Raw genomic sequence first — 27347 nt, 5'->3', positions numbered from 1 at the left:
ATATTGTGTCAACTGAAATGAGATATGCAAGGACAGATAACGGAAAATAGTATTATGAACAAGATGTGAGTACCATTGCCAAAATAACACATGTATGTATACATATGCATTCACACACAAACACATGTAGATATATGGAGTGGTTGTGTGTTTGGAAGGGGGTGACTGAAATGCAAACCTGAGTGGGTGATTAAAGCTGAAAACTTCACCAGATGAAAATATTTCTCCTTGATTCAAATATGCTGGTTCTGCACTAAAAATCTGTATAATATATTGATTCTTAATAGTGAATAAATTCTTACATCTCTGAGACAGACAGCAGACACAGAGCACCTCCAGAGTATACTTTAATTGTATGCGATGGCTAGATGAAAAGGCATTTAGCACTGGCTACTACTAATTTTGCAGGGCCCTGTAATGTCTCTGAAGACTTATCTGACCTGCACTTATCTTCTTTTTAACAGCTTGATGTGACCATATCACTTGCTGCCTATGCTATACATTTAACAAAATGTGCCTATATTTTGAAAGCAAGTACCAAGGAGTGACTACACATTAGCTTTATGCAGTTAACACTGGTCGAAAATAGAAAAGGAAGAACATTCACAGTAGACAGATACCTGCATAAGCATATTATGTTTTTACTTATCTATATAATAACTTTCAGTCCTAGCGTGATAATTTAATCTTCTCTCCATTCTGTTCTAGCTTGTTCCAAACACTGTCCCGTTTGGCACAGAAACGTCCAGTTCTCTGTTGGAAACCAAACATTTTTCTTTCCAGGGGCAGACATTCTTCAGTCAAGTTCAACTAAGTGGCCCACAAGGGAGCTGTCTCTGTTGTCCAAGCTAGAAAGATACAATTATAAGCCAGCACTAGTAAATAAAGAAGGCAAGATACATCTGTCCTCCAGCACTTGAGGTCACTGAGCAATTCCAGAACCATAAGTCACTGATTTAATGGAATTTCCCATTCAAATGATTAGGGCACATTAGACCATATCACAAGCCAAAACATTGGTTTCTTAGTGCATTCCTGTAAAAAAATGCCAGGAATCAGGTTTTTCTGTCTGGCATCTCCTACGTAATTTTTTTGTAATTCTGTGAAAGAGTACAGAGAGGTTCAGAGAGAGAAATTCTTTGAATGTGAAATATCTTGTGCCTTTTAATGAACTCTGCAGCCTACAATGAGCCATATCCCTGATATGAGCCAAGGCCAGTCAGAGAATTCACTCATTGTCTAAAATAGGGGGATGCAGCAGGGGCAAGGAGAGGTGCCAGCGAGGGCCCATGAGAAAGCAGCCCCCCGTAAGGGCATGCTGACGAGAGACCAGAAGGTAATTCCCATGGGCAGGCAGAATGTGCTCCAACCCCAAGGGTTAGCTGCGAACCTGCCAGTCACGGGGCTGAGTGGGGATGAGGAAATAAAAGTAGAAAATGAGTGCTTCTCGGTGGGAAGAGTGTGGTTTTATTGTGTGGTGCTACTTACAGGCTACCATACTGTGTAAGAAATATGATAGAGGTCACTTTAACTAAACAAATGTATAATTGATTATCCAGCCATTGCACGTCACTACACAGAAAATGAATGCATTGCTCTGAGATCTAACATTTATTCAAATGTAAGACCACACGAATTAAAAAAATGCAATTATAAAACACTACAATCTATTCTTGTAAATTACCTGTTGTAATTTTAGCTCTAGACAACAATGACAAATTACAGTCCTCATTTCAAGGATATGAGATGCATTACATAATGCAGATCTATAGTGTTTAGAACCATTAATCATCACCTTCTGGCAGCACTGTTTGTGTTAATCTTGTTTACAAAAGAAGAGACCTGCTAAAACATACTATTTTTGGCTTTTCTTCTTCCAGTAAATATTCTTTAGAAGCAAACATTTGTAATCTGAATTTATGTTTAGCCTCAAAATGGAAAAACAGCCCAGATGTAATCACAGCAAAGAAATGTTGACATCTGTGATAAAAAAGAATTAAGACCTGTTTCTATTTTTACCAAATACTTATCTGTTACTACGTTAATTAGCAGCTAAATGTTGTTATAAAATTACAACATTGTGTTACCTGATAGGTTTAAGATTATACTTTATGCAAAGAATTTAAGAGCCATTGGATTTTTCTCAAAAATTTATAAAACATTGTCTTGGAAGGTACATAAAGTTTTCTGTCAAATTTTTCAGGTGAGACTCTCCCTTTCTATATACAAAACATTGTCAATCACAGAGTACCAGATTTCACTGCTAACAAAAGTAATTCTTAATGTTAATGATATCAGGATATAAATACAATCACAGTCAAACTGAAATAATATGAGTTTATAATCATGTATAATGATAAATATTTTTTATTAAATCTGTCCCCTGTTGATGAAAGATGCTCAGTATCAGGTTAGACCAGGAAATGTTTTTTTGATCCTGTAAAACCTTTTAGGGTTTCTTAAATGTTCTTTTTCTTTATTAAATGACACTAACCCCTTTCAATTTTATGGATGCACAGATAGTAGTCTGGCAGTGAGAGGAATTTACCTAGGATGTGAAAGATTCAGGTTCAGTCTACAGGTCTGCCATTCCTCCCTGTCCCAGAAATCTGCTCCAACCACCTGGAAATCAACTCAGCAGTGGTTTGCCTAAGCTAGAAATGGATTACAACTTCTTGTATTTGTATATTTTGTTTAAATTCTCTGCAACAAAGCCGTGAAGCTGAGTACCCAACATCCCAGATAGACAGAATAATCGTTGGACGAGCTCTATAGCGGTTTCTCTCACATCTAGTGGTCAGGGGACTAAGTTAAGATCAAGAAGAAAAAATCTCAGGCCTAACACCTACATAAGGCAGAAGAGACTCCTGAATTTGCTGTTTATCTCCCAAGAGACTTTCACGATCACAAGGCTTTTACCTATCATACCTCTCACTCTCATTGAGTTTTGCATTTCAGTAAAAGTCCTGTTGAAGCACCTAGGTTCTTGCAAGTGCCTTACGATACAGTGAATGAGTATTTTCCAGATGAAAAATTGTTTCATTGAAGAATTCCCAGTCAGCTGCATTCCCAAGTGTTTTGCATTAATTTTTAAGGGCAGAGACACAGAGAAGAGCAGAGGAGATCTGAAATTGTAACTAAGTGGAATACAGGATTTCTAGTTAAAGGGCAAAAAAGACTTACTCTTTGTTTTCAAATTGAAATGGAGCAAAAAAAGCAGTAATTCTATTACTTTCCTTATAAATTATTGACAATTAACAATGAGGATTTTTTTTTCCTTAATAAAAATATGTTCCCTTGCCACACTAGCTCAGAGTTCCTGACATGCTGTAAATTCAACTTGTGGCCTCCCATGAAGTAGCTCTCTTTTCTGGTAAAGCCCTTAACTCTTATAACTTCTGTAATACCAACAAATTTTATGGGCAAAACATATGTGAATGTAAAAGACCAGACAGCTCTGCAACCAACATGCATGAAAATGAGAGCTGGAAAATCTCTCAGTTAGACCCTCTTCACCAAAATTAACTCTTTGGTGAGTAAGATCTCCTGCTTATGGTAGAAAAGCTGTTTTTGAAGTGGCATTCCTACCACTTGCTACACTGGAAATACGCTGTTCATTGCAATGAATACTAACTAATATGCCAGTTAAGCCCAAAGTGACTATGTAACTCTCTTCATATTTTGTTGAAGTACAATACTGATGCAAGGTGGACGTCTAACAGGCAAACTCTCCACGTGCACTAAAATAAAAGAATATTGCACACTTAAGATTTAGATTTCTTTTTTGGAAAGAATTGGCCTTGAAATACATGAGAATTGTGGACATGTCTGAAAACTTGAAACAAGATCAATCCTTCTAAAATGGACTGCAGCGGGACTTACTGCCTGTTCTGTCTTAGCAATGCAATTTCAAATAACCTTGGGCATGCTTACATTAAGGATTTTTGCATTTATGCAAACATTAGGTAATTTGTTACATCATTCCGGTATGTGCTGATTGCAACCATTTAGAAGTCATCTAAAAATACGGTAAGGTTACTCCACCAATGCATGAAATGAAAAACAAATTAGGTATCAACTTAGCCTGTGGCCACTTTTTATTCTTTATTTCTGTAGTAAGTAACATGACAGGCCTCACCGCATGTGGGACCATGAATTTGCATTTCAGAACAAAAATGATAAATAATAACCTTAAAGTAAGCTGATGCAGGTCAGTAGGGAATAATATTAGTTCATTTGTAAGCTAAGCAGCTATATTTTAAATTGTGATGCAAATTTGACCAAGGATATATAAAACAGGTATGTTTAGATCATGTGAAATATTTGTAAAAGTTAAAAACATCACACAAAAAATGTCAATAGGACAGCTGGATAAGAGCTTATGTGCTCTCCAAGTTGCCTGTATTTTCATCAATTGTATACATCTCTAATAAAATTATTATCATGTAAATTAGCTTCCCCAGAAAGATCACTTCATTATATCTTTAGAGCATCACAGCTACAATGTTATTACCATCTCGAATACATCCAGTAATAAAATTTCAAGGAAGTCAGGTGTTCTTCCTTTTTTTCCCCAAGTTTTGCCTAACATTATCACAGCAAAGAGGTAGACCTGTGTCTTATGCTAAATTCCAGTAGATCTTCTCTGCTTTCGTAAGAAGTTATGGCATTTGCATTCTGTCACAAGGATCTGTCCTCTCCTGCAACTCCTCCGGTCTGAACTCCAGTTTCTCAGGTGCCCTAATCTCTGCACAGATCTTGCTTAATGATCACAAAGGAGAGGTGATTTCTGGGTTATCCTCACGTATCTGACAGTGTATGCCCAGGAGCAGTGAAGATTCATGCCTGCCCTGAAAGTCTGCATCCTCTCCTGTGGCAGCTGTGCTCCTTCAGTCAATCATAATGTCACTATTTTGGCAAATTTCTCAGAGTATTTCCTTCCCCCGCTGCTGCTTTCAACTTCTTTGAATTTGCTCCAGGGACAAAGGAGACTACAAGAGCATGAATCTGGGTGGAGGATAATACAACTGCATTGTCATCTCCTAACTTTCAGCTTTTTATTTTTTTACCTGCTCCATCTGCAGACCTCAGCTCTCAGAGGACACGTCTTCTGAGCAGCACAGGGGATAGATGGTGTCATATCCCACATTGTTCTGTGCCACTGATGGCGTAGCAGCCATTTATAGCATTTCTTGGTGGAAAGCTAGCAGATATGGACCTCTTCCAGCCACAAGAACATGCCGACCTCATGGAAAAAAGTATGATTGCGCATCTGACAATTATAAAAAGGCAAGAAATATCTTTCATTAGAGATAATCAGCTAAAGGCATTTGAAACTTAAACTTTTACTAGAAGTGTTTAAATAATCATTAAAATAATTCTTTTCAAACTTTATTCCCATGCATGCCATGTGACCCAGCATTCAAGATTTTAAGAAAATCAAGCGAACAAAACCAGATGTTCTGTGAGCAGCAAAACTGCTTAAGTTGGGTCCTTGTGCATTTGTGGCTTACAACAGTGCCTAATAAGTTATGTTCACCAACTGAAGCTTTTTTCATGGTTGGGGCACTCATTGCTCTCGTGTGTGGATTTTCTTGAGTCTAATAGGTGGAAGGTTCATGTTGCAACCTTTTCCTCAGTGAAAGGAAGAAAAAAACCCAAAACTACTAGGGACAACACAACATTTAAGGAGTACACAATTCATCTCCAAAAGAATGACTTTTCTTTCAGATGCGTTGAAATTAGTCAATGAATTTGATAGAGACAGGGCAGAGCGAAAGGACAGATAAAGAAGTGTGCACACAAACATATGGATTGCTCATATAAGCTTTATTTCCTTAGGAAGTCAGGATAAAACATTTCAGTGATTAATATATAAACAGCAATTGCTCATATCCTGGAGACTTTCAGGAAATAACTGAAATCTGCAAGTAAATTTAACTGAGTCTGTAGCAGACAAAATTAACTAAAAGATGAAGACGTAATTGCCTGAGTGTGTACACAAAGTCAAGCTGAAAGATAAATGGCAGTTCCATTTTCCTGTTGACTGTTAAAGCAAATTAATTATCTGGGGTCATGGATTTGTTTCCAGAAATAGGAATGTGAATCTCAGAATTTGAAAGAGTTTCTAATAAGTAGAAAAGGAAAGTGATTTCTCAGATAGATTACCATCCAGCCACAATACTTCTGGGCCAAATTTGCCCTTTGGAGGATCATTTCATGGAAGTGTGAAGTTTCTGCACAGTGCTGCACTAGACAAGGGTAACATTATGTATTTGATAGTCTCACCCAGCTTTTTCCTAGGATCTGGCTTTGGATGGAGTTTCCCATTACATAAAGTTGATTGCCCAGAACAAATACGATCATGCTGTAACCCTTACATGGTGCTCAGTCTCAAGACAATTTAGTTATTTAACTAATGTCCTCCAATAGCCATGGTGTGTAGTACAGCAGGAATGATAGTTATTTCCTGCAGAGGGAGAATGAGGCTGTGGGTGATGCCCCTGCAGCAGCAGAAGGGGTGGAATATGGGAGATGGTGGGGTCCATGGCAGCTGGGACGGACAGCTGGACTGCAAGACTCGGAGGACTAGAAAGAATGGAGAAACAGCAGCAACAGCAGAAAAATAGCAGGCAACAAACAAGAAGTGAGGAGGACTTATAATAAAATAGTTGAAAGCATGTGAGGAGACCAGCAGACCTGATGCTGACACTGGCAGACAAAACTGCTAGGAATGCTGCGATCGAGAACACATGCTCGCAGCAGTGCACCGTGGTGAATGGATTCTGGCCCGCCAGACAGGGCTGCTGTAGTGCAGCAGTGGCAGGTGCCAAAGAAAAGCAAAATTCTCATTTCTAGTAGTTTGAGAGCTACCCAGGCTTGTAGTTGTGCGTAGGCTCTGTTGCACCACTGCTTGGTGCCACTTTTAGCTGTCACTGTGTCTTAAAGTTCTTCTGTGGGAGCAGGCTAGCCCTCAGTAACAGACAGGTTTTGCTTTCTGCACTCCGTTCCTCAGCAATCTTTGTGCGCAATGGGCAGTGAGGCTCCCTTATGAGAAACCAAAGCATAGGAACCTACCAGCGGTAGCTGAGACCTGGACCGTCCATCTAGGGATGGTCGGTCTTTCCTGATTTTTTCAAATCAAAGCATTAGAAATGTGTCCTTCTTGAAAACAAATAAACAAAATGAAAGGACTATAGGTCTGGAAACACTGCATTAAACAAGAGTTAAAAATCAGAGTACTGAAGAAAATATGCAGCTGTAAGAGTCCTAAATGGGCACAGAAAGCCCCGGAAATCATACAGCTTAGAAGACAGAATGGATCTGGAAGGAACAAGGAAAGGGAAGGACCAATGGATTCATAGCAGGTGGAATATGAAGATGGAAAGGATGGAGTTAGAGATGTGGCAAACAACCCTACACATGGGAAGAGAGAGAAGAAATTAGAAAATAGAAAAAGGACATTACAGTGATCTGGAATGGGTAAGGACAGAATAGAGGGAGATTTAAAAGTCTTAATCCCATCTGAGAAGTGTGCATCAGAACATAAATCTATGTTTTTAATCAGTTTTTTCTTGTCAGTTGAAGACTAATGAAACTTATGCTAGCAATTAGCTTAAGGTAGATCACAGGGCAACTGTAATATTCCTTTATGCCATCATTCTGTCACAAGTGATGATACATGATTTATGTGAAACATTTGCTGGAGAAATGCCATCATCATTAATAACGTTATATCAACAGGAGAAAACAGCAGCCTCTGTGGCCTCCCTTCCTTTCTCTGTGCTAAGCAGTTCTGTTGCTGTATGGAAGTTTTTTGAGCAATGTCGATTGGAATTCACAAATTGAATTTCTTTTTTCCTTGAGTTCACAGTTGGTGTTTAGTTCGTTTTCACTCTATTTGCATCTCAATAAACATTGTCATTAATCCATGTTTCCTTATCAGGAGATGTTCTAATTAGGCTGTTCTAAAGGTTGAGTTAATCAATACAGTTAATTATTTACATTTATAAACAACAGGAAGTTTTCCATTGTAAAATTACTTTCTTTTTTATGGCCTGAGTGGATAATCACTTCTTAAATGTCAGTTTAAGCTCAGTTCCATCAGTATGTCATGATAAGCAGCACTTACACACACAATCCCACTGAAGTTGGTGTGGCTACTCATTTGACTATACAATAAGAATTAACGTTGGCAGAAATGAAAAATGTGACATTTTATCCACCTGTATATAAAAAAAAAAAAAACAACTGAAGAAGACTACAGGTAGATAAATAAGTTCCTGTTTGCTTTTCAACAGATACTGAACAAAGTTGAATTGTATTTTCATTTGTATTCTACTACATATCCCCTCCCATCCCCTGCTGTAAACAATTTTTGAAGCAGCTTCCTATTTTTATAAAAGCCTCTCACATGTTCCAATAAACCATGAAACATAATGGGGGACGCTTGAAGACAGCAGCCTGTTGGCATGCCTGAGTTTCATTTCCCTTTCCACTAATGTAGACAGTGCACGTGTTATTACTAAAGGGAATGACTGAGAGACAGCCTCAAGAACTGTGTTTCTTGGTTTGCTTGATCTGGGCACCACAACACACAGGAACTAGATGAAAATACCCTTGCACAATAGCCCTCAGTGAGGATTTTCTGGCTATTCCCAAGCTTGCAAAGACAACAACGTGGCAAACTCGGGCATGAAAACTGGCGCGTCAGAGAAGTCACAAGGTCCTAATGTCCTGGTTGTCCTAGGATTTTGGTTGTCCTAGGATTTTGGTCATGAAGCAAATGGTAAGAACTTATTGCATGACTGTGTTTCAGTTGTGGTTCTCACAGTGGAGTCTTTGTACAGTATTTGTGTACAATATTGTTCTCTTAAACTTCTGCTGCATGAAATGTGCTTCCAAACATGTCTACAAAAAAAAAAGTCTTTAAAAAGCATTAAAGCCACCGCTGAGCATAAAAGAAAATGACCCCATCAATTCAGATTTCCCTAAATTCACCTAGCTTTTCTCCTAATGAATATAGGATGTCATTGCTTTGCTGTGCTTTTGCATGGGCTAAGTTCTCTTGCTGCATCAAACCCTTTCACTTCAATAAAAGTGCAGGCATTTATATTCCTAGGAAGGATCAATCTTGTCTTCTACATAACAAAATGGTCCAAGCAATTTCTCACACAAAACTTCAAAAATATTGTCATTCCTACACCAGCATGTCAGAAGCCGTACAGTAAAGAGTGATCTGTATGAGCAATAGCATACAGATTCTTTCAACTAAGGCTTCTGGTGGATAGTAACTGAGCTTAATGACCAGCTAAAAACTGTTCATTGGTATGTATGAAACTAGTTGATATTTCTGTTTTGGCAGTACAGACTATTGTACTGGCTAATGATGGAGTGAGTATGGAAAGTGACCACTTTGGCACAGCACTTTTTTTGCAAAACTGATATTGTTATACATTTTTTTCCATCTGTAATGACACAGGAATAAAAAAAATGCTTAGCTATACTCTATGTATTCGAGACATAGCTAACATCAGTCTTCATAAAGGCTACACACAAAATTTATGCTACATTTCCCAAAATTCAGTCATCCTTAGCTAACTACTCACAATATATGAACTTAAAACATGAGAAAAGAATGTCATTTTCCATTGGTCCTGACACTCTAAAACATCCCACGCACATTTTTACTCGGACTTGGCTTAAGCACACACTTTCTTTCCTTGCTTCGATGCATATGGCACAGATGAGAACATGAAAAGGAGATAAAAAGCATGGTGGAAAGCTAGGCGGAATTCTGCTACCGCAATTCTTATGCTCCTGTACCTACACCTGACATCATGCAAGCCCTAAAAATTCCTTCCCCCAGTCAAAAACCAAATCTAGATAAAAGCACCAGTCCATGGTTAGAGCAATAGATATTAGATAGTGATAAAACAGTGACGAAATAAACTATTTGGGGGATTGAAAGTGCGTGAAAAACCTCAGCCCCAAACATTTAAAAATAAATGACAATAAGAAGTATTGTAACTGGATTGCAATCACCACTATCTGCTATTTTTTTTTTCCGGCTCTGAACAGCAATTCTAAAGCCCACAGAAGTTCACGCTCTCGTATGCTGTAACGTTGTTACCACCCGTGTTACTGATATATGCTGAAGAGAGCAGCTGTTTTCACCGTGGGTCGCTCATGAGAAGACACAGAAATTAGAGTAATTTATTAGTTTTGTCATTTCTTATGCTTTTTATGCACTATTACCAGCTGTGAGCATTTAAAATAACGGATAAAGAACCAAAAAGATAAAGTTCGATCAAAACGCTGCAAGTTTTTCCCGTCTCCCCGCCAGACTTGCGGCGCAGCGCTCGGGTCCGGGGGACCCTCCGGGGGACCCTCCGGGGGACGCTCCGGAGGGCCGGCAGCCGCACACCCCCACCTTGCCTGGCAAAGCGGGGGCTGAGAGGGGGCTCCCGGAGACAAACAGCACGGCTCCTGCAAGGCGGGGATGCCTCCAGGGCCCCGGACCGGCCGACACGACAAGGGCCGGGAAGCACCGGCGCGGCGGGGCAGAGCCTCCCGAGCGCCCCGCGGCCGCGGCCGCCTCAGCCCCAGCGGAACCCCGGCGGGAGGCGCGGCCGCCGCAGTGCATGGCGGGACACGTAGTTTCCCGCCGCCTCCCCGCGCACCGACTACATTTCCCGTGAAGCCGCGGGGGGAAGCGCGAGCCACGGTGTGCGTCAGCGGCGCGGGCAGCCAATTGCGGCGCGGCCGGAGCGAGCGCCGTCAGCCGCCAATGTTGTTTTCGCTGAGTCGAGCCGCTGGTGTTGTTGGCGGCGGCGCCATATTGGAAGGGACGAGCCCCCGTTAGCGAGAAGCCCCTTGGCGCTGGCCCGGCCGCCGCCATGCTGTATCTGGAGGACTATCTGGAGAGTGAGTGTGTGCGGGACGGGGGAGCCGGGCGGCCGGGCACGGCCGGTGGAGGGGAGCCGGGGGGGAGCCGCGGCGATGAGGCGGCGCCCCCCTCCCCCACGGCGGCGAGCGAGTGACTGACTGACTGACTGGCTTCCCCCTCCCTTCTCTCCCGCTCCCCCGCCCCTCGTGTCCCCGCAGTGATCGAGCAGCTTCCCATGGATCTGCGCGACAGGTTCACCGAGATGCGCGAGATGGACCTGCAGGTGCAGAGTACGTGAGTCCCGCCCCCTCCGCCTCTGCCCGCCCCCTCCCTCCCTCCCTCCCCTCCCCGCGCCCCGGCGCCCGCCGCGCCCCGCCCCGCCCCGCCAGCGGGGGGCGGCCGCGGGCACCGGCTCGATCGGCTCGATCGCCGCGCCCCGCCGCAGGGCGCGGGCCCGCGGTGTGGGCAGCAGAGAGGGGAAGGCAGAGGAGGGAAGGAGGGGGCGAAGCGGCGCCGCCGCCGCCGGGGCGCTCCGACCTGCGCGGGCAGCTCCGCTCCGCTCCCCGCCGCCGACCCGCGCGCTGGCCCGGCGCGTTCGCGCCCCTTCCCCGCCCTGCGTCCCGGCTCGCCGGCAGCGCCGCTCCGGGGCGGTGCGGGGGGGGCCGCGCCGCGGGGCCGGGCGCGTCTCGTCGGCACCGGGCGCCTGGCGTCGTCTCCGGCGGGGCGGCGGGCGCTGGTGCGGCTGCGGGAGGCGGCGCTGCGGAGGCCCGGCGCCGCGCCGGGAGCCGCCGGGACGCAGCGAGGGGCGTGGCGCGCTCGCTTGGCGCTGTGTCAGCGAGCGGCGCCGAGCCGCGGCCCCGCCGAGCCCGCCTGCCCGCTCCGGGCCGGCCCCGGCCCCGGCCCCGGCCCCGGCCCCCGCCCGTGGCCCGCAGTTGAGTCTCGGCGCAAGGAGGATCTTACAGGAGTTTCGCTCCTGGGCTTGTGCTGCTCCCAAAGGCATTTTCGGTGGCACGTCCCAAACTCTTTAGATTTTTGATCCCTAAGAGCAGTGATGGTGGTTTGGAACAGGAGTTATGTCCCACTCCTTCAGCAGGTAGCGGCACGCTGTCTCTGAAACTTTCCAGCCAGCTCCCCTCATAATAGCGTATGTGAAGGCGCTTTTTGCTTAGCCTCTTGCACCCTAGCTGACACATAATCAGATACACAGTCTGCTTTAGGTTTCGTTGTAGATCACTTTGTATATCTCTGCTTGTATCCTGGTACAATACACTGCTTTACGCTGTTTTCAGGATGCATTGCCTTTTCATGTTTTCTAATGCAATCTCATTTGGGACTTAGGTGTCCTGTAACACCCAGTTAGGTGTTGCTGTCATTTAACGCACAATTAATATGTTAATCTCTAACTGTGATGTAAAGGTCTTTGTTAATGAAGCTGTTATTGCACAAAAGATGAGAGGAATCATCAATACAGAAGGGTTGGACTATTGTAAAGAAGAATGACAGAAAGAGCAAGGATTGAAATAAAAAGTGAATGCCATACAGGAATACAAAATGCAACACTATGTGGGAGCACAGTTCTCCAAAACAATAGTTTAACCTATAGTACTTTGAAGTGAGGTCTCAGGCTTTCCCTTGGATATTTACTTTAGTGGACCAGCAGGTCCATTTAATGGACTTCATTGACAGATGTTGAACTGGCTATGGGATTTCTTTGTATACTATGGCCTAAGTGCTGTCTTGGGTTCAGCGATTAAAGTTGTGGGAACAGAGCAATGGCTCCTTATGGGAGATAACAACTCTGAAGTAACTATCGCTAGGGAGCACCAGGAGAGTGAGTGAGCAGCTCTCTGACTTAGGTAGTTCTGAGTAAGTTCACAAATTTTATTTCTATTTAGTAGGGAGGCAAAGAAACTAGTAGGTTTTTTTAAGTTTGTTTCAGAACTGAGCCAAGTCGCACTGCCAAGGTTGCAGTAGTGTCATTTCCTCTGCTTTAACTGGAAGTGGCAAATAACACTCCGTATTGTATTACTGGAAGTAGCAAATAACAGTGAATATTGTATACTAAGATCAGCCTTAGGCCCAGAGAAAAATTCTCTTGGACCTTGGTACTTCTGTAATTCTTGCACAATGAGTGACAAAGCATCCAAAGGCATTTACAAAACTTCTGGACTAGCATCTCTTCAACATCAGTTGCCAAACTGCCTGCTGAATATTACGTGCAAACCTGGAGGTTGTTCTCATGCGGTGACATAGTGACTTGCTCTGAAGATTCAGTGTCTCTGAAGTAATTGAAAACAGTACTTTGATGAGTGATGCTGTCCCAGAAACCTGCATGAATTGTATCAGAGATAACTGTGCTGCTGTGTTTTAGAGTCAATGTTGACTTTATATTCTGTCCTGTTTGGACCACATGGATTTCTAATGGGGCAGCTGCTGCTGTTTGTTGTTGGAAGAAATAATAAACCAGCCATACCTGCTGTATGTCCTGATAAGGCTGCTACGGGAAAAGTAAAGACCGTCTGAGTTGTGCCTTGACTCTTGAGCTTTAACTGAGCTCCACATGGAGCATAAAATGTGTTTCTCTGCTTAAGTTCAAATCATGGATTATCAGGCCTCCATGGTAAAATGTCAAGCTCTGGAAAAAGGCCTCTCTTCTAATAGAATTTCTGGCAACTCTCTTGGGAAATCTGATCTAAGAAATTAGTATCTCAGAATATAGTATCACAGTTGGATTAAAAAGGTGGAGGGGGAGAAAAGGTGAAGGAACTTGAGTGTACCAGAGAGAACTTTTCATATAATTTAATAGATCTGACCTGTGTTCCCCTTTGCCGTTTCTGCCCTTTCAGGAGAGACCAAGTTTCCGTGGAAGTTTTCCCTTACGCAGTTTCACACAGGCTGATATGTGTCCTCAATAAAAAGTAAAGAGGGAAGATTTTTTTTTTTTCCTTTTCATGTCTATGGAGCCATTAGAGTAATTATCACCTAGCTGTTTGCACCCTGGGAATAGGAGATAGAACATTTTGTCTGTTGGCTTTATGGACCAAATTATAGTCATTTGGTTAAAGAACAAAGCTTTTAACAGCCTCCACATAAAGTGTGTGCTGCTTGCTTGCTGCTCAGGCTTCTTGATCTTCTCCCTGAATAACACAGTGCAAGTGGAAAATGCTCATTGTACAGATTCTCCCATCTTTAACGTGTTTTACACCAAAATTGTTTGACTACTTTGTTTGTCTGGGTCTAAATAAAGTTGATGTGAGCCTATGTCACAAGTGTTCTGGCATGGGATTAATTGCTCTCTGTCCAGTCAGTTGCTAGGTTCGTGTTGGTTTTGATGCTGGACATTCCCAGCGTAGGGAAAATCAATGAATGTTTTTGATAATTTAGTATGAATGATTTTTGGTTATTTACATGAACAGTTAGTTCTAGTTGTGAATTTTCACAGAGTGAGAAAACCTTTGGGCTTCATTGGATTTGAAGAGTTAATCATACTTGGGGATTCATGAATTCCTTGAACTAGTTAATTAACTTTTTTTTTTTTTTAAAGAGATAATGGCCATCATGTGATACAGTTTTAATGGTAGTTTCTGGAAAGTATCTTAAATGTTTTACACCCAGAGCCTGAAGTCTGTAGGTAGTTGGTGCATTGTCACGTTTAATTTGAAACTGCTATCTGGACAGTATCGCTGAGAGTGCTGTGAAAAACTTTTCAGTACTATCATCTATCCTGAGACTAGCAAGGCTGTCAAACCTAGTTTGACTGAGGCAGCTGCATGTTTTTGGAAATATGCAAGCTGTTGCATGCACAAGTGTCCAGCTGTTGAAATAGTAAACTCAGTACTTTTTTTTTTTTTTTTTTTTGAAGGAGGGTGGAGGGAAAGGGAAGGGAATCCCTGTTCCTGTCTCAGTAAACAACAAAACAAATAATTTGTCGTTGACATTTTCCTTTCTTATGGTAGTTAATGTTAGAGAATTGGTGTCTATATTTTTTTTCCTTATGATATTTCTCAACTTCATGTAAGTGAGAATCCTGTCCAAATAGTATTTCATCAGTGCATTTACCCCGTAGTGCTACCCTGTGGGGGTGGGGGGAATAACTTTGTGAGTGCTTTCAATTTGCTCTCACCTTCCTAGCATACTATGGAGAGGGCCTTGACTTAACTGAAGAGTCATGTCGCTGCCTTTTCTCTACCTTTTTGAGGCACTAATTTTTTTCAATTATTTGGTTTTGTATTTGACTGTTTCTCTTAGGAGAACATTTTGTTTCCTGCTCAGTTTGTAACTGGCTAGAATGTTCCAAAGTCAGCAGTCTAGAGCCCTGGGTGAGGAGTTTGGGTCGTGCTTTAAGTCACTACCACTGCTCTTAGGGACAAAAAACCTTTAGAACTTGGAGTCCTGCCTGTCCCATGCTGGAGAGCACAAGAACCTTGATGAGAATCCTACCAGAATGCAATTCTGCTTCTTGGAAATGAAGGTAAATATTTCCCTCCTCTGTCCACTGTCACTTGGTTGTTTTGGTTTTTTTGGTTTTTTTTTTTTCCCCCCTCTCTAATAGTTTGCACCTCAGTCCTGTCAACTTTGTTTAAGAAAAAAAATCCGCCTTATTTCATAATGTTTACATACATAAGAAGATAACATTTATCTTAATCTTTTCCTGTACTACAGATGCAATGGATCAGCTTGAGCAGAGGGTAAATGAATTTTTTATGAATGCAAAGAAAAACAAACCTGAATGGAGAGAAGAACAAATGACATCAATCAAAAAAGTAAGGATATCACAGGAGTGGGTCACATTTTTCTTTTGCAAACAAAGATAACCTTAGGAAAAAATAGCTTATGATTGATGGAGACTTAAGCGGTCAGAACTATGACTTCCCTTGGGCTTTCACAGAGATGGATAGAACTACCTAGGAGCAGAAAAATGACTGAAAGGTTTCTTTGATCAAGCATTTCTCTCAAGTTTTACCCAGTATTTGCTAGCATTTTAAAAATTATGGTCCTGAAATCATGAGGAAACCAGGTACTAAATTTGGAGCTCAGACTTTTTGTTTCTGCTTGTGTGACATGAAGTATATCTTATGTATATGGTATACATAGGCTATATGTAGCTTTAGGGAGGGAGGAATAAGAAGATGGATGTGTTTTGTTCTATCCTTCAACACTCAGGCATTGGTGGCGGTATTGTTAGCAAGGTAGTCCATCATTTTGTCAGGAGAAACTCCTTTCTAGTCTTCTACACTTGCTACTTCAGCCCCTGATTTGGCCAAGGGGTTTCTTTTCCTTAATTAGTACAAATAGATTTCTATATTTAAAAAAACCAAAAAGTCAAAGCTCTGACTTCACTAGAGTAAATGAAAAATTTGCTTTTGACTTTAGTTGGACCAAATTTTCAAGTAGTTTTTGCCTAAGCAAGATACTCTTCAATGGAAATCGAGAATAAAAAGGCACTTAAACCTGTTTAATTCTAGAGTAAAAACATGTGTAAACATAATTTAAAAAGAAAAGTTTTGTCTGTGGATTTTCATTAGAGCAGATTTTAAAATTGAATTGCTTTAGTCAAATTATTTTATAATACACGAGTTATATAAATGTATTTTAAAATACTTTAAACTATAAACTATATACATCATTATCTCTATTTAACTACAGTGCTGGAAAGGCCTTCCCTCACAGTACTGTTTAGCATCATTTTGAAGGGCAGTAGTATCTGCAATAGTCCTAAAGATCCATACAAAGTCAAAGACATCATCTCATTTTGAGTCCATAACCTTATGCTGTGTAATATAAAATAAATCCAAGACTGTTTCTATTCTTGCAGCATTTCTTGGAGAAATCTAAACATCACTGTAGGAGGAAGTGTGTTTATCTTGTAGTTTGGCTTTTTCTAAGGCACAAACAATAAATTGATACGTAATACATCTCTCATCTAAAACTTAGCTGATTATTGTTTACAGCAGAGTTTCACAGTCTTTCTGAAAACTGACTTGAATTTCTCCTTTTAACTTACATTTTCTGCTGGATAACAATAGCTTAAAATGACTGAAATTAATTCAGTTACGTTCGTAATTTTTAAAAAAATTCTCTTTATAACAGGATTATTATAAGGCTTTGGAAGATGCAGATGAAAAAGTGCAACTGGCTAATCAAATATATGATTTGGTAAGTGGACAGAAAGCTTGTGGCGAATTACCAAAATTTATGCCCAAAGGAGTTCTTAAACATTTTGATAAGCACTACAGCTGTGCTACCTGTACTGTTGTGTTAGCTACATACAGATATTTTTGCTGGTGAAAGAAACATTTAATATTTTACTGACTTTTAAGAATTTTGTTGCTCTGGCTAGTAAGTGTCACTTAAGTACAAAACATACAGAAATAATTTTAGAAATCCTAAGATTTTCATGCATGTTGATTTTGTCTTAGTTATTTTTTTCTGAAAAGAGACCACGAGCAAGTTACTTTTCCTTATAGCGTGTGGATTTTGAATTTTAAGTATATTTATTTCACATTTTCTCAGAGAACAGAACCTGCAAGTCAGACTGCACTGAAATACAGTAGACATAAAACATATATTTCTTGTCTGCTTTAGTTCCACTTCAGCTAACCAAAAGTTAGCTCCAAAAATTGGAACTTACTCCCTCTCTTTTGGTTAGCTGGTAACTCCAAAAACCTGTTCAATTTTTAATAGTTTAGAGGTAGATACAGTATTCTGCTGTTTGACTACAGATGAAGAAAGCATTTGGAACATAGTGTTTCTTTCCATGATATTAAGTCTAAATTTTACTTTTAATTTTTAAGGTAATTTTCAATACCCAAGAGCATGTCATACTTTACTCAAATGCACAGGAGTCTCTACATTTTCAGAGAGAGACCCTTTTACTTAATACTTAAGCTTACCGATGTGTACAGTGGCATGCAAACCGCTATTCAGTAAACTTGCAGTTTCCCCATGCAGCCCAACCTCTTCCTAAGTGCATGTCATGTACTATTCTTTCTCTTCCCCTTTCTATACCCATACTCACAACACCCCCGAGTCCTCTTAATCTTTTTTCTCAAAAGAAACACTTAACGTTGTGTCTTGGAACATTGCCTACAGTAAGAGGAGGGCTTCTAGCTGCTGAGCCAATATGCAGCCTTATTGTATCCTGTGATTGTCTGAGCAACAGGGCTGTTTTGGTGTTAATTCTAGTATCTCTGCTGAGTTAGGGAAATGTAGGTGACCAAGAAGTTACGCTTCTGTGTGTTTTTATACGTGCTTAGTGCTGCATGGCAGAGAATTGCTGGAAAGGAAGTATTTAGCAAGCCTGAGATTAAGGGTGTAGATATTAATGTTCCAGAACTGGATGCTATGTATTGTTGCTTTGTCTCAAAAACAGGTAGACCGTCATTTGAGAAAATTGGACCAGGAACTCGCTAAATTTAAAATGGAACTTGAAGCAGATAATGCTGGAATTACAGAAATATTAGAGAGAAGTAAGTATGCTTGATTTTCTTTAAGAACTTGACAGATTTTCTGCCAATTTGCAAAATTAAATTATCATAAACTTGTCAGTGGCCTGCAGTACTTCCACTTGTTCCAAAATTGTGTTTTGACCTGCATACTTTTCATCACGCAGTGATTCTCAAATTTTAGTTTCAACCTCAGTTTTTACCAGTGAAGTCAAAATACGACTGAGTAAATAGAATAGTTTTTTTCACACAACTGTTGCACTAGTGAATTGCTAGTAAGGTACAGAATTCTTTAAATCTGTTTTTAATGACTGTAGGTATTCAGACAAGTACTTCAGCCTAAGCTTGCCACCTACCCAGTTGAAAGTGTACCATTTCTTACTTGGATTGATTGCCACCAAATTGAGGAGGGTCCTTATTTTAGTTACAGCTGTGGAATGTCAAGTGAAGTTAGGTATTCGGTGGTTTTCTTTTTTTAAAGGAGAGAGAATGGCTGTTTTGTAATGAGGTGGCGAGGGAGAAGCATTTTGGGTAAGAAGCCTACATGCCTAACGAATACAGCAATGCTAGTATTCAGAATGTGAACAGAACTGTAATGTGACAGCTTTTTGGCCAACTTGGTGTAGAAGAATCTGGCCTTTCTGTACGCATCAGTATTTAGACATCAAGTTCAAATGTGATTATGATAAATTTCAAAGCTGGTTTAACTACTGTGATTATAGAGCTAAGAGGCAGTGACTGTTCTTCATACCCAAGGACAGTGAAAAGTAACCTAAATCACTTGAGATTAGGAGTAAATATTCTTTCTTTGAACTTTGTGTGGCTTTGTCATAAAAGCTGGGAGTTTTTTGGGTATTTTGTTTGTAACTGCTGTTACAAATAACAGGCACAAAAAGAAAACTGCAAAGTAAGTGCTTTTAATGAACTAGCAACTACAGAAAAGGACTAGTTTATTTTAGTTGGAATCCTAGCTGCAGTTCTAAGATGTGATACTACCTTCAGTTGAGCTATGGGTTTGGTGAAGTAGGTACCTTTCAAAATAGAAATGTTCCAGGCTGCATGTTGCATCTTTAAGTTTGGTTTGTTTTTTTTTTTAAGGAAGTGAGAAGTAGAAGCCTCTTAACATTTTTAGCTTTCAGAGTAAGTACATATTGTTGAGGTTCCGCCAGAGGGCAGCCTTTGGATTAGTTCGTAACACGGTTAAAGTTAGCTCAGCCAAATGATCTCCTTATGCTTTGAACCTCTTCTAGAATAATTTTCTTTAAACTTTTGCAATACACTCGTGTACATTTTGAAAGCACTGAAAAAGAAAGAGGTAAAGAAATGTTGAAGCTACAGGTTTTGAAAAATGAATGTGAATTACTTTCTTGAATTGTCTTCTGTATAAATGTAAGTTGGTAGGTATTGCAGCTAGTTCAAAATCTTTTTGCCAAAGATTGATACACAAACTGTTATATATTGGTCTAATGGAAGTTCGTGGTCAAAGTCTCTCCTATGCTGCGATAATTTAGCCTCATATTACAAGAAATGTTATTCTTGGACATAGACTTGCATTTGTGCCCCCCCCCCCCCCCCCCTTTTCTTTTTTTTTTTTTTTTTCCCCTCTCTCTTCTTTGGATTGTTGCTCTGTGTATTTTGAATGTTAAGATAATTTGGATAATGATCTGAAGCCCTTCCTGTTGAATGTTAGATCATCTTGAAAGACGTTGCTAGTGCTTGTGTGTTCTGACTCAATGTGACAAGATGGACTCAGTTGGACAAGGTGCCTCGTTAATACAGTTTACCTGTTACAATCTTCTTTTCAATCCCTATTGGTGTAGATTGTCTGTACTTTTGGTGCAGCATTCTCCAACTGTCACCAGCTTGTATGCAACTCATTCAAATAAGTGGCATGTTGAGGGCAATGTTGTTGTTTATTCTCCTTACTGGGCTTGATTGTAACTTCTTGATTTCAACAGTTGAACAGCAGCAGTCACCAATTTTTATTTTAAAACTGTTCTTCTCATTGGCTCCTGGTTGTACTACAGGAAGGGTTTCAACTCTAGCAAAAATACTTCTGATTAAAATAAATATAACTGCATAGTGATTTGGTTAATATTATAAAGATTCATTTAGTATCTAAAAGTCAAAACCATGCCAATGATCACTGAAATTTTCCTATCCTTTTTACCTCCATCTTAGGGTCTCTGGAGCTGGATACACCATCACAGCCTGTGAATAACCATCATGCCCATTCTCACACTCCAGTAGAGAGTAAGTATTTGAGGCTTAAAAACATGTCCACTTTTTATGTTTCTTTATTTTTTATTGAGTAGTATTAGGGGAAAAAATGTTTGGAACTTTTTTCTTTTTCTCCAAACGTTGCGGGGGGGAAAGGCATAATGCAGTGATAATAATATCTATTCAGAAGAAGTGCAAGAATGAAATAATAAGGTTTTGCTAGTGGGAATTAGTTGGAAGTGCTGTTTTATTATCTCTAGCTGACTTCCAAGCTGAAAAGGTTCTGCATTTAAGTTCCCTTCATTTGTTTCATTTAGAAAGGAAACACAATCCATCTTCTCACCATAGTACAACAGATCATGTTCCTGAAAAGAAGTTTAAATCTGAAGCTCTTCTATCTACCCTGACTTCAGATGCTTCTAAAGAAAATACACCAGGTAATCTTAATTGTCTTGCATTTTACTGCTTTTTAATCGGAGGAAGAGAAACCCAATTATATTTGTGAGTTAATTGTCTTTTGAAATCAGAGGCTCATACCCTTTCCTCTGGGATTTTCAGTCATTTGAAACATGAGAAATTGCAGGCATTGTTACTCATCTGTGTTGTCCATGGAGTGCATGAGTTTTGTTGTCATTCAACAGCTGTATGTTGGCTGTTTCTTTGTATTTACACTGCTTGGGAGAAGATAACAGTACAGTGTCATTCACCTAGTAGTAGAAATATAAGAGATCAATGTATTATTATTTTGGGAAAAAGAAATGCGTGCAACAATTTCCAAAGTAAGGGAAAAGAATTTTCACACTTTTTTTTAAGGGGTGGTCTGATGTGGCGTTTGGCTACAATAAAATGAAATTCTTTCGTGTGTTGTCTATTTCAAAAGAGGTGAGAAGTCTTTTTGAGTAGTGAATAAAAAAACCCCCGACAACTTTCTGCCCATTTTCAAAATTAGGGTGTTTCATAGCTTCTGTTCTTAAAATAAAAGATTATGAGAGTTTATAGTAGGTAAACTACCTTATGTTTTGGAATTTAGTGCTGTTCATTAGTTTTAAGTAGTCTCATATCCATTTTACTTTTGTTTCGAAGGAACTTCACATGAGATGGCAAATAAAATGTAACTATGTTTGAGCAGCTATCAGTCTGTAGATGGCCATGGAAATGTGTTGCATTAAAACTGTGACTTGTAGTTTTCAGAATTAAGATTGTTAAAAGTTTTACATCAGAAACAGTATAGGTGTACAGTCAAATTCTTACTCTCTTCTTGATGGTTACAGTAGTCAGCATCATTTCAATGGAGATTGGGTTTATATAGACATAGCAGCTGCATCTGTCCTTTGATAGCCGAATATGATAGGGAGGACTGCCTTTCTAAAAAGACTCCTTGCACATGAGGGTAGGTGGGGAACAGACTTCTTTTTTCTTAAGCCATTACTGGCTGTGTCAAATGACTTCTTAAACTTTTTTCCAAATGGTCAGACTGCTCTGATGCATAAACGGAGTTCCTACTCTTTCACTGGTTGTCATATATAACTCTTCTTAAAATGCAAAGGAATTTAGTTTCATTTTGAATTTCATAAATGTGTTCTGTTCATCAAGGGTGTCGAAACAGTAATTCATCATCCTCTTCAAACAATGCATACAATACAAACTCTTCTCAACCATTGGCATCATATAACCTGGGCTCATTATCTTCAGGATCCGGGGCCGGTGCAATTACCATGGCAGCAGCTCAAGCAGTGCAAGCCACGGCACAGGTAATGTCAAAACATTCTTGTCATTCTGCCATCTGCTATTGATTAAGAAGAAAGACTAGTGATTTTTTCTTTTTTTTTTAATCTGAATTCCCATGATCACTTTCAGCGGATGTGATTCAGTTCTCATATTATCATTTATGTTTATATGCTACAGTTTCATCCTGTAAAACTTACATAAAGGGACAGCTTGTTTTCGAGCTTTTCCTGTGGGGTATTCTTACACCTTTTTAGCACTTACTATACATAATTTTGTTAACAGGGTAACTAATGAACCTGTGCAAATAATTAGCAGTTAGCAGCCTAGTATGTTTTCTGTAAGAGCTCTACTGTGTAATCTGATACAATATCAGTATTCCTTTTAGATGAAGGAAGGAAGACGAACATCCAGTCTAAAAGCCAGCTATGAAGCATTTAAGAACAATGATTTTCAGCTTGGAAGAGAATTTTCTTTATCCAGAGATTCAACTGGATATTCATCATCAGCTCTGGCATCTACATTAACACAGACATTAAGTTCATCAACCACAGATTCACGAAGTGGCAGAAAAAGCAAGTAGGTTTTCTTACTTGTTGACTGCAATTATAGCTTTTAAGACAGCTAAGCTTTCTTTTAAAGGTCACGGGCCATATTAGAAATACTTCATATTTGTGGGAGGGGGGGATCAGCAGAAGGTAGTTCTTGCCTGCTGGCCTTTTTTTGTTCAGGGCTTTCTTCTTTTCTCCTCTCACTTTTTTTTCTTTAAGCATACTTACTCCAAGGTTTTAAGTAAATGACTTGATTTACTTTTGCATCTGTGGTATAGTCTAGTTTCTTCCCTCGTTTTTCTCTGTTCTAGAGAGAAGATATGGCCTAACGGCAAATGTTGGGAATTACTATGCTTTTGTAGATCGTTTTGAAATAATCTGGAGATCTGCTTTGTGCCACTTCACAAATAATCACAACGCTTTCTGATGGCTGACCTTGTAGGACAGGAAACAGAATTAATTTTATTTCTGATTAAAATGAAATTTAAAAGCATTTTAAACAACACAACATCACAACACATTGACAGCAATCCCAAGTTGTACTTGAAAGAGTTTGCCTCAGAATGCCCATCCTTTTAAACTGACTTGCATGTTTTTCTTCATACAAATTTGTGTTTGTTCACAGCTCAGTTAATAATTTTGTCTTGGAACCATTTTTCATCTATGCATATTGTGGGTGTCAGATCTGACCTATAAGCAAAAGCATAGAATTTGTATTCTGGCACTGTTCCTGTGGAGTGATTGGTGATGCTTGAGTGGAGATTAACATAAAATCAGTCATCTTCAAAACACAGCTATCTATTCTACATGACATATGACATTATTTATATGTAAATTCCTGTTTTACTGGTAACATAAGTTTTATGGGGGGACTTTACACCAAGGCTGTTGATGGAAAATTTTGTGAAGAAAAATATTGATTAAAGCCATTTGGCATTTTAAAGCTGTTAAATTCTATTGATTAGAATAGCCTGTCTTGCACTTGTAAGCTGGTAAGACTCGTTTCCTTTTCCAAAACACATCAATGTGTCCATTTCAGTTCTTGCAATTGTTGAATGAAATCTGTTAGGCCATGATGCTTTGGGATTTACACACTGCAGTATTTCAGAGTCAACCAAGTACTTGTTTTGTGATCCTTTTACTTGGCAGGAAATGAATTTAACTTATGGTATGCCTTTTTCTGTTTTTTTTTTGTTTTTTGTTTTTTTAGAAACAACAACAAATCCTCAAGTCAGCAGTCCTCATCATCTTCCTCTTCTTCATCTCTGTCATCATGTTCTTCTTCATCTGCACTGGCACAAGAACTGTCTCAGCAAACAGCAGTAATACCAGAGTCTGATTCTAATAGCCAGGTTGACTGGACCTATGATCCAAATGAGCCACGTTACTGCATTTGTAATCAGGTAAGGATGGCTTCCAACCGGAAATATAACTAGAGCTGCTATTTCTCTGTAGTTCCTTCTCTGATTGCTAATTTAAAAACATTCTATTTGCAGTCTTGAAATTCTGATCTGTTTTCATTTACTTACTAGTGATATGAATAAAGAACTCAACTGTTGAAGCTAAAAACAAGCAAGTTTTCCAGTGATGTGACATACCTGGAGAGTTTTAAATCTTTTAATGAAGACTTCAGGAATTATTAAATTAAAAATTGAACAGGTTCACCGTAAATTTAGTTAAAATTTTAAGTTAGTAAGGAATTTGCCTGGTCTCTCCTACTTTCCTTTAAAAAAACAAAACCAAAAAAAACCCACAAAAACAAAACCCAAAAAACCCCACAAACCGAAAAAACACAACAACGAAACAAAAAAATAGTTTTGTAAAAGCTACCCGGAAACTTGAGAGACTGAATGACAACATGAGAAACTTTTACTTAAAAATGCCTGTTCTTACTTTAAACATTTTTAAGAGTGTTGGCTTTTTTTTAGAGTTTATAGAATTCTGTAATTCTCTTGAAAGTATTTGATTGTTTCAAATAAAGTGCTTGAAATTGTCATGTATGCAAGGGAAATGCCAGACATCAATATAATCTTGAAAACTGGGGTGATAATGTGCCGAGCACTGTTGTTTAGACCAAAATGTGGTTCATTCAGGTTTTGAATGCTGACCTTTTTTATCCAACCTGAAATATGCAGAAGTATCTTTTTTTTTTTTTTTCATAAAAATTTTTTGAAAATCGGTTTGCTGTGAACATGTTCTTTAGGTTGTGTAACAAAAGAAAAATCAAAATATTGTTGCTGCTGTTAATGGAAAAGCTCCTCAGAGGAAGAAACTTTAACTTTAGCCCTTTGAAAATGTTGATTGCTTTTAATTAGTACTACAATTATTAATAAGGGGTTTTTTTCTTATTTACTAGGTGTCCTATGGTGAAATGGTAGGCTGTGATAACCAAGATGTAAGTAACAAAGTTCAAAAGGTTCATGAGATGCTTGTGCATGTAACTGTTGCTTGCACGAGTTACTTTTCTTTACAGTTGGTTTTAAAGTAGAGTTTTTTTTAGAGTAATGTGCATATGAGTTGAACCGTTCTTCAAGAAACTTCTCCCCATCTGGGGACAGATGATGTCCCCACAGTTCAGGTTCTTTTAGAAGGCTTCACCCTTTCCTGGGAAAGTTTGGCATCTTTAAAATGCCCTTTATTTCTGGGAACTTTTAGCTATGTCACTACTAATATCAATTGTCCCCTTCAAATAAAAGAAGTTTTAAAAGAACAGTTGAAAGTAATCATGTACTTCCTGAGATACTATATTTAAACACGAGTGAGTGATAAGATTACTTTTGTTTCACTTAGTGTTGTCAAACTAAGTATTGCGAAGCACAACATATTTCTTTTGCTCTGTTATGTAAGTCCATATATGACTTCTAGAATTTTTATTGCTTTTCTTAGTCTGTTGAGTGTAAGTTAGGGATTGTGATCCTCCTCTCTTCTCGTTTTGTCCCGTGACTTTGTGTGAAAAGCAGAATCTATGCTTTTTACTCATGCTTCATTTTCATAGAATTGTATTTGTGATAGGTGTGTTGAAAAAAAACCAAAATCCCAAACCCTCTCTTTAACTCTGTTTTTATAGTGCCCTATTGAGTGGTTCCACTATGGATGTGTTGGACTGACAGAAGCACCGAAAGGGAAATGGTATTGTCCACAATGTACAGCTGCAATGAAGAGAAGAGGCAGTAGACATAAATAAGTTTCTTCATCTGGAAAACAAATTACATACTAAAGGTTTTATAGAGGACTTGGGAGGGGGAGGAACCCCCACCACACTTCCTTGCAACCACTTAAGGGTTAACATAGCAGTCATAAGATCTTGAACTATTGATTTTGCTAGTCGTGTTTTAATATTGTAAGTAAATTATTTATGCACATTGATGTGCTACAGATACTATTCCAGTGAGCCTTGGATTGTTCCAGTGGCCAACATATGCAGACATTTGTACTATCAAACCATTTTCTCTAAGCAGTGGGCATTCTACAATTATTCAATCTTCAAAAAATTCCGATAAGTCAGGATTTTAAATGTATGTTTTATATTCAACAGGTATATTCTGCTGCATGTACTGTACTCAAGAGCTGTTATGTAACACTATGTATATAAATGGTGCAAAAAGTCAGTGCTTCTGAAAAAAAAAATGAGACAATGGTTTTTAAAATGCCTTTATAGCTTTGGTTCTTTATGAAACTTAATTCAGCAGGCTGAAGAAAATGGTTCTTGTATACAGCGGGCTGTTGTCCTCTAGGGTACTTGAGTATGTAAAAACAAAAAAAATGCTGTAGAATAAAACAAACTTGTGCCATTAGTCTTTATATGTTTCTGCTCCAGAGAAGGCGCAGGCCATAAGAGGGAAAAAAAGGTGTTAAAGTGATGATAAATTTTTATACCAAATGTGTTTATTTTTTTGTGCAAGTAATCCTTTAAATTTGAATTGTATTAGGTGTTAAAATAAAACAACCTCAACTCCTCAAATTAATGTTATCTGTACATTTGTCAAAAAAAGGTTTGTCCCTGAAATGGTTTCAGAAGAATATAGGTAAGTTTGCATAAGAAATTGCTTTACATGACCCATGTGAAGGATCATTGTACAGGAGGACATTTCTCTGGTGGGTGGATAACTAATGCATATATAGGGTGAAATATCATTTGCCTTGCTGCCTCTGTCTCCAGATGATCAGTGGCACCTGCTTAAATGGGCACAAAAGTTCTGTTTTCGATGTGGTTAAAAAAAAAAAAAAAAAAAAATCCCTACCATGTCAAGAGATATGCACAGGCAGAATTGCCTTCCTATTTCCATGGCACAGATGGAAATAGGAAGGGGAGAAGAAAACCGTGGTAAGTGTGTCTTGCAGCTGCCATATTCCTTCCTGGACAGTGGTTTTCATGTAAAAACCAACACGTGGTTCAGGAAAGAAGAAAGGGAGAAATAGTTCATCCTGCTGTAGAATCCCTCGGGTAACAGGGACGATTGTGTTAGGAAGCCTAAATGCAGGCCCCTAAGTGGCTGGATCTGTGAGTTGTACGTGTTG

At 39.5% G+C, this 27347-nt stretch overlaps 1 protein-coding gene across 3 annotated transcripts; it reads left to right on the top strand.

The window, feature by feature from the left end:
* The first annotated feature begins 10758 nt into the window (after nucleotides 1-10758).
* Nucleotides 10759-26776, top strand: ING3 (inhibitor of growth family member 3). Of its 3 annotated transcripts, XM_075493294.1 has the most exons (13): nucleotides 10782-10926; nucleotides 11107-11178; nucleotides 15253-15359; nucleotides 15551-15651; nucleotides 16979-17044; nucleotides 18261-18357; nucleotides 20515-20586; nucleotides 20871-20990; nucleotides 22147-22304; nucleotides 22667-22857; nucleotides 24040-24232; nucleotides 25186-25224; nucleotides 25897-26776. In XM_075493294.1, exons 4-13 carry the CDS (start codon nucleotides 15556-15558, stop codon nucleotides 26011-26013), a joined length of 1149 nt encoding a protein of 382 aa, XP_075349409.1. In that variant the 5' UTR covers nucleotides 10782-10926; nucleotides 11107-11178; nucleotides 15253-15359; nucleotides 15551-15555; the 3' UTR covers nucleotides 26014-26776. The 3 variants fall into 3 exon arrangements, with proteins under 3 accessions (XP_075349403.1, XP_075349393.1, XP_075349409.1); XM_075493288.1 differs by lacking the exon at nucleotides 15253-15359 and having other exon boundaries at nucleotides 10759-10926; nucleotides 22246-22304; XM_075493278.1 differs by lacking the exon at nucleotides 15253-15359 and having other exon boundaries at nucleotides 10760-10926.
* The last annotated feature ends 571 nt before the right edge of the window (nucleotides 26777-27347 follow it).

The sequence above is a fragment of the Mycteria americana genome, chromosome 1, assembly GCF_035582795.1.
Source record: "Mycteria americana isolate JAX WOST 10 ecotype Jacksonville Zoo and Gardens chromosome 1, USCA_MyAme_1.0, whole genome shotgun sequence".
NCBI lineage: Eukaryota > Metazoa > Chordata > Aves > Ciconiiformes > Ciconiidae > Mycteria > Mycteria americana.
The sequence above is the reverse complement of the archived record's forward strand: the minus strand, read 5'-3'. Positions and strand labels throughout refer to the sequence as shown.

Bases quoted from the DNA above. Each gene is read 5' to 3' on its own strand.
- ING3 (XM_075493278.1), top strand. From the start codon at position 10,899: ATGCTGTATCTGGAGGACTATCTGGAGA. The intron at 24,233-25,185 runs GTAAGGATGGCT...CTTATTTACTAG, and splicing joins GTTACTGCATTTGTAATCAG to GTGTCCTATGGTGAAATGGT. The intron at 25,225-25,896 runs GTAAGTAACAAA...CTGTTTTTATAG, and splicing joins TAGGCTGTGATAACCAAGAT to TGCCCTATTGAGTGGTTCCA.